Source organism: Nipponia nippon, unplaced genomic scaffold (assembly GCF_047370975.1).
Source record: "Nipponia nippon isolate SJK-2023a ecotype South Korea unplaced genomic scaffold, ASM4737097v1 scaffold_4, whole genome shotgun sequence".
NCBI lineage: Eukaryota > Metazoa > Chordata > Aves > Pelecaniformes > Threskiornithidae > Nipponia > Nipponia nippon.
This window is the reverse complement of record NW_028262358.1, coordinates 31,235,022-31,254,019: the sequence shown is the minus strand read 5'-3', so window position 1 is coordinate 31,254,019 and position 18,998 is coordinate 31,235,022. Positions and strand designations below refer to the sequence as shown.

The 18,998-nt window shown below is 51.8% G+C and overlaps 1 protein-coding gene across 2 annotated transcripts; it reads left to right on the top strand.

Annotated features, from left to right (window-relative positions):
• Positions 1 to 543: 543 nt before the first annotated feature.
• FOSL2 (FOS like 2, AP-1 transcription factor subunit) lies at positions 544 to 16,826 on the top strand. Of its 2 annotated transcripts, none has more exons than XM_087775691.1 (4): positions 544 to 1,109; positions 7,195 to 7,449; positions 11,155 to 11,262; positions 12,774 to 16,826. In XM_087775691.1, the coding sequence occupies exons 1-4, from the start codon at positions 1,011 to 1,013 to the stop codon at positions 13,281 to 13,283; spliced, it is 972 nt and encodes a 323-aa protein (XP_087631817.1). In that variant the 5' UTR covers positions 544 to 1,010; the 3' UTR covers positions 13,284 to 16,826. The 2 variants fall into 2 exon arrangements, with proteins under 2 accessions (XP_087631817.1, XP_087631816.1); XM_087775690.1 differs by lacking the exon at positions 544 to 1,109 and adding an exon at positions 2,474 to 2,984.
• Positions 16,827 to 18,998: the final 2,172 nt, after the last annotated feature.

Genomic DNA, 18,998 nt, shown 5'->3' with positions numbered 1-18,998 from the left:
GGAAACCCGGCGCTGGCGTCGTGCGACGCAAATGACCATTTTTGGCAACGTGCGACAACGGACGGGACCAAGTGGGGCGGGGGGAGGCGGGGCCTGACGGGAACACGCCGCCGCGCCCGCCCCCGCCGCTCCGCCCGCCCCGCCCGGACCCGCGAAACGCGGGTCCGGGCGGGGCGGGCGGAGCGGCGGGGGCGGGCGCGGCGGAGGCGGCGGCGATCCCCGGCTCCCCCTCCCGGTTCCCCCCCCCCCCCCCCGGCGTCGGCGGCAGGTGGGAGGCTCCGCGCTGGCAAGGTGGGGCCGGTAACGCCGCGGGTTTGACGTGTGCGAGTGCACATGGTGCGGCGGCGGGAGGGCGGATAATAAGCGAGTGAGGCCGGAGCGATGCCATTGCTCTGAGTCACCGCGGGTGCGCGGAGCTTCCCCGCTTCGCCCTACCGGGGAGCCGCGGGGCGTAAGACCCGGTTGAGTCACCCCCCCGCGCCGGGAAAAGGGGCGGTTGGTGGTGGTGGGGAGGAGGAGGAGGAGGAGGAGGAGGAGGAAGGGGGGGGGGGAGCGGAGGAGAACCGCTCCGCCTCGCAGCCCCCGGGGCCGGGGCCGCTCCGCCGGCGGGGCGAGTCTCGCCGGGCAGCGCGGAGAGAGGACATCGGCAGCGGCCCGCGCCTGCCTGCGCGCACGGCTCCGCTCCCGCCGCGCCGCCGCCGAGCCCTCCCGTCCCGTCCCGGCGGCGCTTCGCTGCGCCTGAGCCTCTTTTATCATTTTTCTTTTTTTCTCCCTTTCCCCCCCCCCCCCCCCGTTTTTTAACCTTTTTCCCCCCTTCTCTCCCCTTCCAAAGCTTTTTTTTTTGTTGTTGTTGGGTCGCTTTTTTTTTTCCTTCCCGCGGCGAGCGTTGGGAGGCGAAAGGCAAGAGCCGAAGAGGTCGGGGAGGGAGAAGGGGGCGGGGAGACGGCGAGGGAGCGGCGGGTGTCGGTGCGGAAGGCGGGGACGCGGCTCCCCCGGCCCGACCTCGGACCATGTACCAGGACTACCCCGGGAACTTCGACACCTCCTCCAGAGGCAGCAGCGGCTCCCCGGGACACCCCGAGACCTACTCCAGCGGCGCAGCCCAGCAGGTAGGGCCGGGCGCTGCCCCTCTCCCCCGCTCCCTCCGGGGGCTGCCGCCAGCGCTCCCGGCACGGGAGTTCACCGCCACGCCCGGGGAGCGGCGGCCGGGGAGCGGCGCTTCCTCCGCGGGGCAGGCGCGGGCGCCCGGCGGAGAGGCGCCCTCCGCGGGGGCGCAGAAGGTGCCGGGGCTCCGGTTCCCCGCAGCCGCCGTCCCCTCGCTCCCGCCGCCGCTCTTCTTCCCTCCCCGCCCGCCCGCCCCGGAGCGAGCGCCGCGACCCTCCCGGGCGGGACGCCGAGCGGCGTTCCCCGGCGACCGGGGCCGGGGCCGCCCCCCCGGGGCCGGGGGTGCCGCGGGAGGCAGCGGCCTGCCCCGAGCGGGGACGTGCGGCGGGGAGGCGCCCGGCGCGCTGCCTCCGCCGCCCCGGCCCCAGGTAGGGGAGGCGCCGCCCGGGGACCCGCCGCCGCGGCGGGCCGGGGCCAGCCGGGAAATCAAAGGGCTCCTGCGGGCAGCTCCTCTCCGAGGCCGGTAACGCGAAGCGACGGGCGCATCTGACTCTTCCTCCTTCCTGCTTTTGTTCTCGGCGGGAGCTGCTCCCTGCCTCCCTCCCTCCGCCGCCCCTTCCCGGGCACCCGGGCGCTGTCCCGGGCTCGCTCGCAACAGCTCGGGCGCCTGCCCTGGGACCTGGGGAGGTGCCGCCCCAGCCGCTGCCAGGGCGCTGCTGCAGCCGCCGTAGCGCGGCCCGGGGACGGCTCCAAGCGGGCTCTAGCTTCTCCGAGCGTCTCCAGCGGTCTCCCCGCTTCTCACCCCCCACCCCGCTCCCCCAAACTTTGGCTCCGTGGCCGTGACGCTTATTTTTTGCCTCTCGCACCGGTGAGAGCCAAGGGCCGGCGGCGTGCCGCTGCGCCCTGCCCGCTGCCCGGCTGCTCCCCGGCTCTGCCGGGCGCTGGGGGCCGCTTGCCGGCGGGGGTCGGCGGGGCGCCCCCGCAGCGCTGCCCGTGCCCGCCGGCCCCGCTCCCCCGCGGGCTCCCGCGGCCGGGCGGCGCTTGCAGAGCGGGAGACCTCTCCGGTGGGAGCGGCGTGAATTCACGGACCTGAAAGTCTCCTCGGGTGGTTTGAGTTTTTTGGGCTTGTTGGTTTGGTTTTTTTTGTTTTTTTTTTTTCCTTTTCGTTTGCCTAAGAAAACATCTCGGAATGGCTTATATGCCTACATCGACTAAATCCACCACTTCTGGGGAAGGCATTACACAATCGGGCCAGTTATACAAACCTGGCTTATTTCATAACTTGTTTACATCAGCTGGCCCAGCCTCACTCTTTTTTTTTTTTCTTTTTCAGAGTTGATCGTGTCCCGTTCCCCCCCTCCTTCCTCGCAATATTGTTATTTCTTGCGTGGCTTGTATGAGCGAACTGGCAGCGTGAGCGCATTGCTGTCTTCGCATCAAGAAGTCATAGGATCACTAAAAAAAAAAAAAAAAAAAGGAGGGGGGGGGAGAGAGAGGAGGGAAAAAAAAAAAAAAAAGTCCGGTCTTAAACTTTGCCAACCGTACCAGCCCGTGACATTCCTCACATTAAAGAAGTTTTACCAGAAATGACTCGCCGCCGCTCCCCGCCTGCTCCAAACGCATCTCGCTGGTGCCCTCTGCGGGCTGCGCACCGAGGTTTCCCGGGATTGCAGCTCGGCTCCGGCTTATTCCCCGTTTTACAGTAAATGCCAGGACGAGGTGGGGGAGCGGGAAGGGGGGCTGAGAAGCTGGGAGCGCCCGGCAAGCTGCAAATCCTTCGCTCGCCCTTTCTTCCTCTGATTCAGCAGCTGCGCTGGATTCAAGCACTTGCTGCGGGAGGTTGTGAAACTCCGGCGACGCTTAATATTGGAGCTATCAAGGTCCGACCGATAACTAGGTTTTCCCCTTTTCATTTTCTGGGGCTGCGCATCTTGCCTGGGCAGCTGGCGTGTGTGGTGTTTGATACGGGGGCCAGAGCCCAGTTTCTAGGGTTACTATCTGAAAGGGGGCTTTGAGCAGGTCCCCGGCTTAGCGAGCACATAAATGTTTTCCTTAAGAACCCGGGAGATTTCTCAAGGCCTTGTGCGTCGTCTTTCCCTTGATCCTTACAGATGTTGTAGATTAGGATCAAATGTAAGCGTTGCCTTTACCCCAGCAGTCGGGCTGTTCTGCTGATTCTGGTCTACAGAAGGAGGGAGATCTGCAGAGTTTTATCGCTACAGAAAATATGCATTGTAGAAATTCTTTTCTTTAGTGGTTTTTTTTTTTTGTTCCCCCCAAAGCACGAAAAGATGCATCAGTCACATGCTTAAGTGGAAATTGTGTCTCTGAGCCAAAACTTTGATGCTTTTTAATTATTTTTCCCATACAACGCGGCACTGGAACGTTTTTCTTTTAAGTTGCATGTCATGCTATTTTCCTAATCACTGACTTGCCATGTGGTAAACATAGACTTTAATGGGAAGGGTTTGTGTACTCTTTCAGAGCGGTCGACTTCCCCCTCAAATATCACAGCACTGCGTCCAGTTTTCCTTCGAGGAGATGTTCAACATGGGAGAGCCATCAGGGGCCTTATATTTATTACAGGACATACCCTGTACACCCTGTATTTGATAACTGAGTAGTTGTTAAAGATTCTCTGAGTGGTTTTTTGGTGGTTTTGTTGTTGGGTTTGGTTTTTTCCATGGCCATTGTACCCATTTCTGGATCGGTTTCTGGTGCCGCTCAGCATTTGCAGTTACAGATGTAACTGAAGGTCCAGAGGGGAGCGGAGATGCAATGGGGCGCGGTATAGAAACTCCTCCTTAAGATGGAGAGGGGGACCACAGAGCCAAAGCCTGAAGTGTTCCTGTGCTCCTAGGTTATGACCTGCCAAGGTAGCCTGTCCCTGCCCGTGGCAGGACTCGCTGGAGACTCCCGTGACTATGGGTCAGGGAAGCTGCTCTCCAACCCTGTATTTCTAAGGCAGAGGAGAGACTGACCTCAGTTCTTGGCGCTCTTAATAACAGGACTCTTTCTGTTTGCTGTTCAGCTGTTGCTTTTTTTTAATGATACCTTCATCTGCGTGTTGCTTGGTCAGGAGGAGAGCGGTGGCTTCGTGGTTGAGCGTGTGCTGCGTGTGTAGTCCTGCAATCTGGCTATCTTTTCTGTAGCACTGTGAATTCCTCGTAGATAAGGAGAACCGAGAGCTGGCAGAGAGTTGCCTCCAGGAGCCTCTCCCGGGTCAGGAGAGGAGAGCTGTGGGTGTCCTGGGCGAGGAAATGGCAGGCGGGGGTCTGGAAGGAGGAGAAGCGGGGAGATGGGTGAGGGCAGGCGGTGCTGTGAGGCTGGCAGGGGGATCGAAGCTTGCCGAGGGGAGGGAGGAATGAGGAGAGCAAAGATTGCGCTGCAGTTTGGGGAAAGGCCTGGAGCTGCAAAGTGAGGAGGCTGGTGCCCAAAGGGGCTGTGCAGGGGAGGTGACAGGGAATTCGGGGCCTGCCACTGAAACCAGCAGTTTCCCGGGGCTGACTGCTACTAGGCAGAGCATGGGGGGCCAGCAGGGTTTTGGCTTGGCAAAGCTGATCCAGTGCATTGTCCTAGCAGGGAAAGTGAGATATGTGGGGAAAGCCTGGCCAGTCAGGAAGCAATGCCCGTAAAAACCAGCAGTAGCCTGAGCACCCTGAAGACTCAGCCTGTCACAGCAGCGTGTCCCTTAATGAGTTACCTGGGAAAAATACTGCCTTTGGAAAATACAGAATACAGCTTTGGGGGAATTTTTTAAGATATTTTGAGGGATTATGAAAGGGAGCTGGTGACAGAGATGGAGCATGGCACAGACAGGGACTGCAGTCCAACTGATCTCTTCCCTGGGTCTCCAAGTGAGCACCATGGAGCTGCCGAGGGAAGTGGCTGAACTGAGCAGCTCCCCTTTGCTGTCCAGGAGACCTCCACTAGTGTTAGAGAAGGGTCCTAGGTTGAATACAAGAGGGACTGCAAGTGGAGTAGTCACTTTATCAATAACTCAGGGCAGGATCTTTGTGTCAGCCACTTATATCTTATGTGGCTGATTTGGTGGTGGGCCTGACTCTCCCGACCTCTGGTGAGAATTTTTAGCAGGTCGTTGGGTGGCAGGGCTGCAAAGGCTATTTTCTCTGGAATGCAAACGGTGTCTTTGCATAGCAAAGCACCAAAAGATCTCTGAAGGTTTTGCAGCTATACCTTTCTGGTGTCCGTGCAAAGAAGACAGGACTCCTTGTTCTCTGCTTTTTGGGTACAGGAGGGATAGTGGCACAGGTGGGTAGAGGTCATGGCAGAAGCCACTTTTGGAGCTGGAAGCAGAACTTGCGTCCCCTGAGCACCTGTGGTTTAACTAGTCTCAACCTTCCTCTCTTCTGCGAGGTTAAGATCCCTTTGTTATGGTGTTTTGGTTGTTGGGGCACCAAGGCACCATCTCCTATGCCATGTGGTCACAGCCTACGCTGGGCAGAGCAAAGGAGGGGATTTGCTCCTGTAAATTCCTCTGTGGCATTGACAGTTTGCAGCTCTGGCCCTCTGTAGCTAATCGGGAGAGGTCACAAAGATGGCATGCACTCTGAAATGTGGGGTATGCTGAGGCTGTGTTGCACTTGAGCTCCAGGTGAATCTCTGAGGTTCTGGTGGGGCTTTTGCCAAGGTCTTGGTGCTGGTGTCATCCCAGCTGTGTAATTCCCCCACCCACTTAACTTGATTCACTCCTTCCTTCTCTTGCCCTTTCTTGCTAGATTTTGAGCTGTCCAAAGCTGTAAGTCGGTGTTTGTCGGTATTCAAACTGGATCTGCTGGTCTCCAGGCATTGGCAGCTGGACTTCTTATGGCTAATACTGGCCCGAAATGCTGTAGCTATCAGAATGTGAAATTCTATTTGCAGTAGCCTTGGTTTAACAAAGCACTTAAGGTGCTTGACTAGGCACACCCTGAAAAGGAAATGTGTGTCGAAGTGCTGTCCCTTATCTGGGACGCTTACCTGAGCTGAGGTCAGGCTGATGCAAGGGCTCTCGCTTCTCTGGGAAGCTAGTTTGTTGACCCAAGAATGTGCATTTTTCACGGGATCGTTTCATGGCTTACAAATCGGGGGTAGTGACGGCTGCTGGTCCTACAAGCCCTGTCCCTTGCACAGTGATTGCTGGAGCAAGGCACGTTTGTCTGTAAAACCGAGGCGAACCATTGAAAGCCTCCTGAAGGAGCTCAGCATAGACAAAAGCATTCTTTCTCTCCTGCTTCCCCCTCCGGGGACAAGCAATTGTTTTCCTTGCAGTTTAGTGCCAGCATATTATCCAGATGGATTTACCTCTGTCTGAAACAAGGTGTACATGCATTTTGGAGGAGATCATTACCCGCTGCCTTGGTTTTACTGCTGCCTTGTTTTGTCTAGACAGTGCAGAGAGCTGCAGGGAACTTGTCCGATCTGAATCCTAAGACCTATTTTATAGGCTGCTATTAAAATACATATCCTTGCACGTAACCATCCTGGGGCCGGATTGCTCGCCCTGTGTGTGTGGCGAGCGCACAGCCGCTGAACGAGAAGCAAGCTGCTGTTCTTGCCATACCAAACCCTATGTGGACCGAGCCCAAATTTCAGGGGAATCCTTTGGTAGAAGAAGGCTTTGCTCTGCTTGGTAACAGCAATTCAGAACTGAAGTTTCTCTTCCTTTTCTTTGGACTGGCAGAGAAGTGTTTTTCTAGAAACTCCTTAATTCCCCTTTCGCTCCACGCCGGAAGGAACGGTGGGCAGAGGCGGGAGGCGGCGGTGGGGACGCCGCCCGGGAAGGGAGGCTGGTGTAGGGGATGCTGGGGGGGGTGTGGGGGGGATGAGGAAGGGGGCCGGGAGAGGGCAGGGCTGCTCCAGGGGGACGCGCCTGAGCCCAGCGCCTTCCTCGGGGGGCTGCGGCGGCTGGGGGCAGCCTGGGATGCTGCAGAGGCACGGGCAGCCGGTGGCTTTGCTTCAGGTGCTGCTTTGATCCTCACTGGTGCTGCTCCTGAGGGCCTAGCTGGTTTCTGAGTAACCACTTATGTTCTGCTTTCATTGATGGTTTTTTCTCTCTCTCTCCCTTTCCTCCCCTGCCTTTGCTCCCAGAAATTTCGAGTAGATATGCCAGGATCAGGCAGTGCTTTTATCCCTACAATCAACGCCATCACAACTAGCCAAGACCTGCAGTGGATGGTCCAGCCCACCGTCATCACCTCCATGTCAAGCCCTTACTCTCGCTCGCACCCCTACAGCCATCCGCTGCCACCGCTCTCTTCAGTGGCCGGGCACACGGCCCTTCAGCGACCTGGTGTCATCAAAACCATCGGGACCACAGTGGGCCGGAGGCGAAGAGACGAGCAGGTAACCGCAGGGGGAAGAGCAGCTTGGGGTGCCTCAGAAACAGGCATACAGAGATTCCCCTGCCCTCTCCCGGGATCTCCTGACCCCACGGGGGAGTGTTGAGGTCTGTCCCCTGCGCTGTACAGGTGCTGGAGTTTCTCGGGGTGACGTAGGGTGTAAGCTGAAGGGTGATTTTATTGCTGCTTCCTCATCATACAGCGAGACTTACCCAATCTCCATCAAACATTTCACACCACTGGGCCGCGTTGTGGCTCGGTTTCAAAAGCAGGTGAAACTCTCAAGTCGAGCCTTGGGTTTCAGTTTGAGTGTCTCTGCCGCTCCAGGCAGAAGGAAACCTCTGAGCAAGCAGAGGAGCTTCTACGTAGGTCCTTTACAAAACTGACACCCAAATTACATCAGCTGGTGTTTTATATCTGCTCTGTGGCAGCTAGCGCGGCTCCAGTCTCACTTTTGGGTGATACCACCAGTACCAACCAGCATCATGCAGGGAGGAACAGGTCCCCTAGAGTGCCTTCGCTCCAGTAGCAAGAGCCTTCTGGATGTCTGGGGTCTAAATCCACCCTCCCACTACAAACATGCAATCGCTTGATCCCTTTACAGTGGTGAGGTAGGGGTCCTATAAGCTCATTTTTCTGCTCCCAACCCAGTGGCATTTTCATAGCTGGGATGGGGTGGCTTGTGCCACTGCTGCCCTGTGCTCAGCCTCGTGATGGGATTACCGAGCCAGGACCTGGGTCCTGTGCTGGGGCAGGGCAGTGGTCTTAGATGCAGCTGTCTCATTTGCTAGAAATCCTTTCAGCCCTGTGAATCTCTCCTCAGTAAGAAACGGCCTTCTCCAGGGCTGTCTGGTGAACAGCTATCCACAGGCTAGGCTGTGCTAGGCTGATTTCTTTACCAAAAAAAAAAAAAAAAAAACCAAAACCAAACACCACCCCCCCCCCAAAAAAAAAAAAAACCTGAATAATCTAGATCTCCCCGAGTTGTTTCCAAGCAGCATTTGTGTGGGTCGCTGCAGAGCAGTGTAACGAGACGCACTGCGCACCCTCAGTACACCAGCACACGCGATTGCATGAGGTCTGTTTCTAATAAGACTCCCCAGCCCTACTTTTACTTCCACGTCATCTGTTTTGATTCGCAATCTGATTGTTTTATGTGGAGTCGCTGTCTGGTTTGGACCTAAGAGGCAGGGAAGGAGTTAAACTCACTTTTCCAGAGGGAGCTGCACCTCTGTGCAGGGAGCCGGTATGGGTGCACTGAGGACCCGTTTTTGGGAGGAAGGATGGGGCAGCTGTGGTGGTTCGGGTACATGCCAGCCCTTTCCACCAGCCGGAGCTACCTCCTGGTTCCCTGCCTGCAGGGCTGGTGTCCAAAGCCAGGGAAGCTCTCAGGAGAACTGGGGGAATAATTAGCAACAACTAATTTGTTTGACAAATGCTGCCTCTGTGTTCACAAATTGGCCGTGAAGAGATCACCATATTCTCTGCTTTATTTGTTGTTCAGAGTTATTTGCTGAAGGATGCCTGCCAAGCAATTCCTGGCCTGTGGCTTGTTTGCAAGCCGTTCATTGTGGGTCATTCAAAGCCAAGTCCTTTTGATTAGACACGTGCTAAGGCAGTACCCGGGCGCTTTACCGTGGCTCTTTGGCTCAGGTTTCTGCTGTTGGTGCTTTGAACACCGCATCGGACTGCCTTTTTGGAAAACATTGTGTAACGCTTTATGAAAAGAGCCTGTTTTGATGAACATTTCTGCCAGCGAATGCACGTATTGGGCTTGGACAGGCTACAGATAACGCGTACAGCAGGGGCACGAAGAGTGCCAAATCCAACCGCTTTCAAACAAATCCAGCAACTGCTGACAGAATATTCTTTTTAGACCCAGTATAACGTTAAGCATGACCAGATTAGGGGCTTCGGCCCCATCTATGAGATTTTTGCAAGGCATAGTCTCAGAGACAGATAATTTAAAAATGACTGAAGGCCCTGGGAGGAGTCATTTCAGTCCCAACATATTTCAATGAGGTCTGTGCTTCTGAAGCATGAAAGGGCTCTTGAAAACTGTACGCAGAGGCCCCAGGTCAGCACAGGATCTGTGTGCAGGCTTAAAGCTTTGCCATACTGCAGATACTTGTGTGCAAATACATTTTTACCCCACACACGTACGGGCTGGAAGCTGATCGGGCAGAGCTGTTCTGGGGAGAGCGGTGCCTATGGGGGCTCCTTACTGGGGGAGAATATGCCAAAGCCCCGCCAGCTGCTGCCCAGCAGGGTGGAGGTACCCCCACCCTGAGATGGAGTGCGGTGGTCTGCCAATGGAAAAGCTTTCAGGCCCAAAACTTGTGTCCTGAAGTCCCAGAAGTGCTTGTGTCGCTCGACGTGCATGCAGGGGCTCACGCGGCGTGCAGGTGAAATCGCAGGCACAGACCAGATCCTGAAAAAAAAGCAGAACCGAGCAAGGGGAGTGCCCAGAGGCTGAAGTAAACTCCCCGAAACTGTGAAGATCGAAATTAAGGAAATAAAGCAAACCAAAACAAACCAGAATGAGGTTAGAGTAAAACTAACACTAAAAAGAAAATATAGTAAAGGGGTGAATGTCTCGTTTGCCATTTTGACAGCCCCTGAAGATATTAAGACTGAAAGCTTTTATGAAGAGGTTTTTCTTTCCATTCTCCGCTGGCACTATGTGAGATCTGACACATGCTTTGCAGGGTGCTCGCTTCACTTTTGTTTGCAGTCATCGGGCTGAAATCCCCACAGCAAACACCAGCCCAGTGAAGCTGAAGTGCAGGGCAGGAGGTCGGTCCGCAGCGGAGGAGGATGCACGGCCAAGCACGTGCTGTGAATCCCCGTGGCCGTCTGTTGGCACCGTCTCTGCACACCATGTGCCGCAGCCGTGAGCCGGGCCATGCCGGCCCTCTTCACACACTGCCGTACCGGCTCCTTGGCAGCGGTGCAAGCCTATCTGCCGCTGCTGGGATTTGTAAAACCTCGTCTCAAACCCCAAAAGCTAGGCCCGACTTGACCAGATCTTGTGGGCTCCTGCTCATTTCCTCTGGTTTCGCAAGAGTGTCACTCAGTGTGTTTCTATGGAATTACTCCTGATTTACATCAGTGAGGATGTCAGCTGCCCTCAGGAAGCCCTTGATACCACTGGAGCCTTGCCTGCTGATGCAAGAAGCACAGTGTGTTATCTTGCTGAGTGCTCAAAAATGTGAGGTCAGATTTTTGGGTGGTATAAATCATTGTTGCTTCACGGACTTCATGGGAGCTCTGCTGATTTCCCTGTCTCCCCCTCCACCCCATCCCCGACCTTCAAGCTAACAACTATTTTTGTGTGGGAAGCAGCAGATATTTTCTTTCTTGAAAGAGGCACTTACAACATCATGCTCTGGTTTTGCTTAATGTACCACCCAAGTTGTGAAACAATCAGAGCATCTTTTATCTGTTTGGCCTTGGTGCAGATTCACTGTCCTCTTACACAATCTTCCCCCTGCTCCCCACTCCATCTTCTCCTTACCCTTCTGCTAAGACCTGGTGCAGGCAGAGATACTATGCGCTTTCATCTTCTGCTGACATCAGTGAAGAGGGGGAGTGCTCAGCATCCTGCTGGATCAGGCCTTTTTTCTTTGCGTTGCGGTTAAATCCTCACAAACTTCAAGGAATGCCTTGCTCAGATCTGATTGTGGGTTTTCTTGGCGCTTGCCCGCAGCTGTCACCCGAGGAAGAAGAGAAGCGAAGGATCCGGAGAGAGAGGAACAAGCTGGCAGCTGCTAAGTGTCGTAACAGGCGTCGAGAGCTAACAGAGAAACTCCAGGCGGTATGTGCTCTGCATACGTTTCTCCTTCCTTGTCGCCCGCCCTTTGGATCAGCTTGAAGGGCGTTGCTCTCCCTCCGCTAGCATGTTTGAGGAAGATGCTACAAAACGCATGCTGCCTTCCTCTTCTGAGGCTGCCCAGTGGCGTTGCTCCTACATCAGCGGTGGTGAGGGCTCGAGCGTGGAGCTCAGGAGCCTAAATTCCCCTTGCTGATTGCCCAAAATGTGCTAGGAGCTCTCCTCCCTTCTAGCCTCCCAACTAACACCAGTCTCCCTACCGCTGGTCTCCCTCTGTAAGTAGAAATAACGATGCTGTGTGCCTCAAAGGCAGGCTTTAAGGAGAAAAGCACTGAAGGCAGTAGGATCATCTGAAAGCAGTAGAAAATGAGGCAGATGTTAGCCTAAAGGATGTAGCTTTGATAAGTACGCATAACCTTTCTTTGGTGGGGGTAGCTGATTTCCTGCACAAAGAAAGCACCGCGGAGACGTGTGGTCGGGTGCCGCAGGGGAAATAACTAGTGATGCTGGAGAAGGTAGGGATGAGGGCAAGAACCGTGGGGTGGGTAAGGGATTGGCTGAAGAGGAGACAAGGATGGGTTGCATGGAAAGAGGCTGGAGAGAAGGCTCCAGCATTTCTGCTCAAGAACCAGCGTGGGGCTGATGGCATTCCACGATCCTGTTAACGAGCACAGCAGCAGCAGTGAAAGCACACCAGTGAAACATGCTGCTGACTCAAATTCGGGAGGTATTCTCAGTGTAGGGGAGGCAGGACATCCTATAGGAAGAAATTAAGGATTGTCATGACTAAAGTAATAGAATTGAAAGGAGTGCAAAGTGGGAGGTCATATCCTGAAGGACTGAGGGTGAGTACTTCTGTGAAATGGTGAGCTCCTCACATAGGAAGGTACTAATTGCTCACAGACTGACTACAAGCCATCAGTGTGATGTGACCATGGGAAAGGTAAATGTATTAATCCAAGGATGCATCAAGGGATGATCCAGTGGAGATGAAAGTGTTAGTCCTTTGTGCAAGAGTCAGGCAAGTGTCAGACCTCATCTGGAATGTGCATTACAGAAGGAAAATGGGAACAGTTTAGAGATTGCTGTACACTACCTCTGTCTAAGAAGCGAAAAGAACATGACTTACCCCACACAAAAAATGATGGGAGGAGCTCTGAGTCCTCTCTGCTAAGGTGTCTGTCAGCCAGGCAGCAAGGGAGAAGAGTTAAGTCACAGGCCAAGGCAGAGTGGTAGAGGCTGGCCATGAGAAAATTCAGGTGAGCTCATGAGAAGACCGTTTATAACCCTTGGGTCGGTGAAGTTTGGGAATAGCCTACTGGTAGACATACGAAACACAAGATGCTCAGCTGGCAATGGCCTGGTGCCTGCTTGGCTTATGAAGAGTCTGGGGTGTATCTGCCCATGCCAGATGGGAACTGGATTTGATGGCCATGTTCCAGGTGAGGAGCAGTGCCAGAGCCTCTGATACTTACTTATTCCCCTTTTGTTTGCAGGAAACTGAAGTGCTGGAGGAGGAGAAGTCAGTGCTGCAAAAGGAGATTGCTGAGCTTCAGAAGGAGAAGGAGAAGCTGGAGTTTATGCTGGTGGCTCACAGCCCTGTGTGCAAAATCAGCCCTGAGGAACGTCGGAGCCCACCATCCAGCAGCCTCCAGAGTGTTCGGACTGGAGCGAGCGGAGCGGTGGTGGTGAAGCAGGAGCCTGTGGAGGAAGAGATTCCATCTTCTTCTTTGGTCCTTGACAAAGCCCAGAGGTCTGTCATTAAGCCCATCAGCATTGCTGGAGGTTTTTATGGGGAGGAGGCACTCAACACTCCCATCGTGGTGACCTCAACACCAGCCATCACTCCTGGCTCCTCCAACTTGGTGTTCACCTACCCCAACGTGTTGGATCAGGAGTCTCCTCTCTCCCCGTCCGAGTCCTGCTCCAAAGCTCACCGGAGGAGCAGCAGCAGCGGTGACCAGTCCTCAGATTCCTTGAACTCTCCCACCTTGCTGGCGTTGTAATCCCCCTGCGGCCCCCCATTTTGCCAGTGTGTTACACCCCCCCCAGCACCATGGGGGGAGCCCCCCTCCATGGGATTAGAGACAGGCACAGGATCGTTCAAGCACAAGGGCAGCAAGAACAAGGACGGGGAAGTGCTGCAGCTCCAGGAAGGAGAGTGAGGACCAACGCCAGCTCCCTGGAGGCAGGAAACGGCAAGGGTGGGACTGACGCGCCAGGACTGTTTGGAGAGGGTGATGTCCCCTCTGTAGGGACTGCCTATGGAAACCTTTTCACGGCCGTAGTGGACTTGGGGAGCACTGCTGGCTAGGACTGAAGGCGAGCTGCAGACAGTTGCTAGTTGTCCCTTTCCTTTGTGAATTGATCTGATCGGTTGTGCTCTGTACTTAGATCATTCTGGTTAGTTGATCTTACAACTTCTCTCTTTCCCCCTCTCTCTCTGTCTCTCTTTCTGCGCTTATCATTTCCAATGTTGTCGATCCCATGACATTTCATCCAGTTGCTCTGAACTCTAAAGGCTTGTTAGGATCTTTCCTCTTGGGACAGGCTGTGGGAAACATGTAGGGTTGCCCAGGCAGGAGGGGGATGGCTGGGAGGTCTGGGGGAGGGGGGACCAAGAGGAGCCTCAGGGCTCAGCAGCAAGGGCAGAGCTCCTAACTCTGGCCTGGAGCACAGACACAGTGAACAGAGACAGCAGGAGGCTCATGCGGAAGCCTTTCTTTTTTAAAATGTAGATATATTTATCCCCTTGGGCTCCTCAAAAAACCAAGTTAGCATCTCAGGGCCAAAGTAGCATCAGAAGAGCTGCTGGGCTGGCACTTATCAGTCCCTTTGGCAGGGTTTTACCCCAGTTCGGTGGATATCAAATCTGCTACTTGTTGTTTACTTTTCCTGGGCTGCCCGCTGTCTAGGGAGTATTGCATCTTCCTCCGCATCAGGGCTCCTGACTCAGAGGCTGATCTCTTCCTGTTAGTAAATCCTCCCCTCCCCTTGGCCATATTTGCAGAACATGCTACTGAAAAAGAGGTGGCACCACGTGCCCATAAATCTAGGATGGAGACTGGCAGCAGATAAGAGGGTGAAACTAGCTGGCTGTACCCTTGCTGACTTCTTCATTGTTGGGAAACAAAGCAGCGCTCATCCACCAGCGGATACTAGCAGGTGTTGTTTGCTCAGAGATTCCCAATTTCCAAGGTTGGGGGGAAGGCAGTGGTCCAATCTCCAGCACAGCACAGGCCATGAGGCGCTTCTGACCAGGCAGGAATGGCATGGTTGCAGTGATGACCTGTTTGAACTAGAACAGAGCTTCTGATAACCTCTGGTTATGAATGACAAATTGACAGTGGAGGAAAATCGATTACCATTATTTGCACCACCTCGGTCTTTGGCCTCTGTTTTTTTGCATTGTAATTGATCTGGTTTTGTTGGGGTTGATTGGCCTGAAGACAAAAAACAAATCAGAGGGCTCTTTCCCTAGCCTTGGGTCCTTGTCTTCTTCAACCTGTGGGCTTGGCTGCTACTACTAAGTGCTCACAGAGGGCACAAGCTCTCCAGTGCTGATGTTCACTACTGAAAACAGTAACATGTGTAACCTATTCCTGCTTGAAGCCAAGCTCAATTCCTGTTGATGTCAAGGCACTGACAAACCATGACCACGTGCACACTAGGATTGCCCAGCTTGCCAGCTAAGCTCTTTGGTCCTGCCTGTTGAAGCTGTGGTGGCAGCTATTTATTTTGGTGTGAGATTTTTCTTGTCCTTTTTTTTTTTTTTTAATCAACTGAAACCAGGGTACTTGTTGGTCAGGCTGGACCTGGAGAAATGCAATATGCGATTATAGGGCCAGTCCTGTGAGATGCTAAACTGCTGCAGTCCCCACCAACTCCACTGGGAATTAATAGGGTTCAGTCTTGTGGAACCAGACCTTTACTCAGCAGGGCTGGCTTCTCTCAGGCCCTGGCCACTGCCCATTCCTTGAATCATTTCAAAGGGACACTACTTTGGCTCTAAGGGTAGGCTTTGCTTTTTTATTATTATTACTATTATTTTTAAACCCAGATATTTACCAAAGCTGCCAGAAATAGAAATATATGAGTGATCTTTTTGCTTCGTAAAGCTGATTGTGATTCAGGCTGCTTTTTTATTGCTTAAACACTTCCATCTTTATACTGGTGCTAGGGGTATCAAAACACCAAAACTTCCTTTTTAGTAAAGTAGACCTTACACTTCCCATAGTAAGCACAAAGGATCCTGTTTTCATAGGGTTTTAGGTAGATGATATCACTTCAGGTGAAACTGCTGCTTCTCTAACTGTCTCCATTTTGCCAGATGCTTGTTTGGGCCAGTCTGGATTGAGAATCTAAAACTGTTCAATAAAATGTCTCTGCATGTCATTTCCACCCATTCTTGGGCAGAATTCAACGTTGACAAGTGGTGAATCCAAAAGTGATGCAGGTACTTTTGATGCCAGCTGACCAGGATCGCTGTCTCCCAGGAGATCAGGAGTGTTCCTACTAGGGGTTTCAGGGAGTCAGATGCCTCCTCGAACCTGAGTAAGCCTAACTCCTAGAGGAACAACAAAAAACTACCTTTGCTTTTGCTCACTGAATCATTGCCAAAAGGAGCTGCAGCTGGCCCTTGCCTGCTGCCTTGTCATTGACCTTCTCAGAGACAGGACAGGGCGGTCCTGTGATACTGACGGGAGCCATGTGAAACTGCCCAGAAAAGAGGATTATTTTCTGCTATCTGGAAAAAGCCCTGAATACCTTGTGCCTGCCTGTTTTGTCCATCAGACTTCTCAGAGGATGTCTGTGTTGGGATTGCTGGTCTCCTGCCTTCTGTATGTTGTGGATCAGCCTTTTACTTTTGTTTAGTTTCTGGCAGACAGGTACAACTTGAGCTCTGCTGCTGTTTTGGTCTGGCCCTCCATTCTTCTTTTCAGGTTTACTGGTGTGCTTTTTGGGAATTGACTGTCTTCCCCATCTCCAAAACAGTATTTTCCATGAGTACCTTCCCTGCCGGTTCCTAAATGTAGTGTCTCCATGTTCTGCATGTAATGGGGATGAGGGAGCTGTCATAACTAGTGTCTGACCAAGAGCTGTTGAAGTCAATAGAAAAAGGCCCAGGGAATTTCAGCTGGTATGGGGTCAACCCCTAGTCACTGGCTCAACGAAGCCTCTGATAACATCTTAAATTAATCAATGCCAAACTGTGAGGAGCAGTAGCAGCTGCATTGAAGGAAACATTCAGTTTCCAGGTGATGTTTGCCATTCCAGTTTTGCCCTCATTCCTCCTTCCCAGTTGTGGCATTGCCTTCATCCATTCCTGTCTCGTAGGTGTGGAGACTGGGTAAGTCTCAAACTGCTTGTGGTGTGATGGGATTTGGGACCAACATGCTGGGGACAGTAGCTCTCTGTTGTGTTTTTATAATTATTATTTAAATGATCTATTTAGTTCATCTGAACCTTTAATTTTGCTGCTTACTGTATGTAGGATCCACCTGGCCTTCATCCTAAATGAAAAGAAAAAAAAAAAAAAAAAAACAAAATGAAAACAAACCTAAGACACCCCCCTCCTCCCTGGTATCTTATTATTTATTGGCAGGCAGCCGTCTTGTGCCTGCTCCAGCAGATCTGCCTGCCATTAATTTAACATCCTCCCAACTCGCATTCCTGGTGTTTGGTTGTTGCTTCTTCTTTTTTTTTTTTCTTTTTGTTGTTGGCTTTTTTTTTTTCATTATAAAACAGACTTCTGAAATGTAAGAAATATTATGATGACACTTAACAAGTTCATTTTCATTAGGAAGGCCAAGTCAAGCATTTTAAGAGGTGGGGGGAACAATCTACATTTTATTTCTTATTTATTTATCATGTTTACATCTTTTTTTCTGTTCAAGACTTGGATATAATAAAGAAAGCATTAAAAATACTCCAATCTTCTTCTTTTTTCAGGCTAATAATTTTTTTTTTCAGTTCTTTAAATAAAAGATTCTGGGTTTTGTTGTTGTCTGTATAAAATGTAAAAAGAGATATGTTTCTAAAGATGCATTATCATTCCTCTGTGAACAGTAGGTGGAGTTGAGGACAAATCTCAGAATACAAGATGATAATAAAATCCCATCCTGTTTTACTTAATTGTTCCCCTCCTATCCTGTATCATTAAAGGGTTATTCCACTTTCTTGTTTGTGGTTACTTGATATTAAAACCATATTAAAATGTGTAGAAAATAGGTATCAAATTGTTTTTGCTCAGTGAGAGGATAAACTGTTGTATATATCTTGATATACTGTGTAGTTCAAAGTAACATCAATAAGGGATAGTGCATCTTTATTAGAGCGATAAGTTACTAGTGTCACTAAAGTCTACTTTAAGATCCTCAGATACAGAAAGGGCCTGATTCTGATTCCACTCTCCTGGGGGCAAATTGAAAGCATCAGTAGTATTTTGCTGCTGCAAAGCGAGTGTCGGAGGTGGAATCAAGCCTTGGTGATTAATAGGCAACCATGAGGATTATTGAAGGTTTGGGGGCACCATTCTCTTTTTTTTTTTCCTCAAAAGTTTTAGATCATGGTTTTTCTTCTTTTTGTCTGCGGTGAAATAGTTTCTGCCAAGGAGGTCCTTAAAAGGTGACTGCTGAATTGGGACCCTTCTTTGCTTGTCGTGATCTTGATATCGTTCTTGCAGTCCTGGAGAATCTCAGCTCTGAGGCATTCTCTGGTGTTGTCTCTTTTCTGTTCTTGTTATTTTACTGTAATACAGGCCTACAGTATTTGCACTAAAACAAAAAGCTTGTTAGAGAAAGCTTGCTGCTATGAAAGAAAGAACATATTAAAATGGTTTTGCTTTTACAATTTTAACTGAGTAGCATTTTGTAGAATAAAATCAATTTAGACTGAAACGAAAAAATGACTTTTTTTTTTTCCTCTGCACCTTCCCCCCCCATACTCTTTTCTCTTCCTCCCATTCCTCGGTGGTGTGATGTTCCCTCCTTCTCCTTTGGTGCTCAGTTGTAATGATTGGCTGTGTTGTTGACTATGCTGCTGAGAGTTATGACACTTGTAAATCTTGTTTTAATGACATTGTGGACACTCTTTTGTATAGCAAGAGCTAACTGGAGTTCTTCTCTCTCTGTTAATTGAAGTCATTAAAAAGCTCCCTTTGCCATGAACAATTAAAAGCTTGCATGTTCCTTCAATATGAACAAATGGGTACAGCATAACCAGGTGCCCGTTTGTAGCACATTTCAGGGCTTCTTTCATTAGAGCAGCTGCAATCCAGACAGCTGTTAGCTGCAACAATGGGAAATGGGGCAGAAGCTAGCAGAGTAGACCACCTGGGCTAAAAGGCAAATAATGCATGAATCCTTTCATCTTGGCTTCAGAAAGAAAGGGATAGAGCTAGAAAATGCGTGCTGAGGTGACTTTATTCTTTTTTTTTTCTTTTTTTTTCCCTAAATCCACCTCCTCAGCCAGAAGGACTCAAAGCTTCTGCTCTGAAGACATGGTGTGGAGAGCTTGGTTGCTTCACTGGTAGTAAGGAGGAGGTTAAGATGGGATTTCTTTGCTCACCTGGGAAAAGCTGCAGTCTTTGGAGTGGCAGGAACCCAGATACACCAGGTTAGGAGTGGAGGATGTAATAGTCAAGTTAAAAAAGAAACAGTGGTGGGGAGGAGATGGTAGGTGAGTCATGGCTAGCCAGGCTGGTGCCAGGCCAAGCTGCT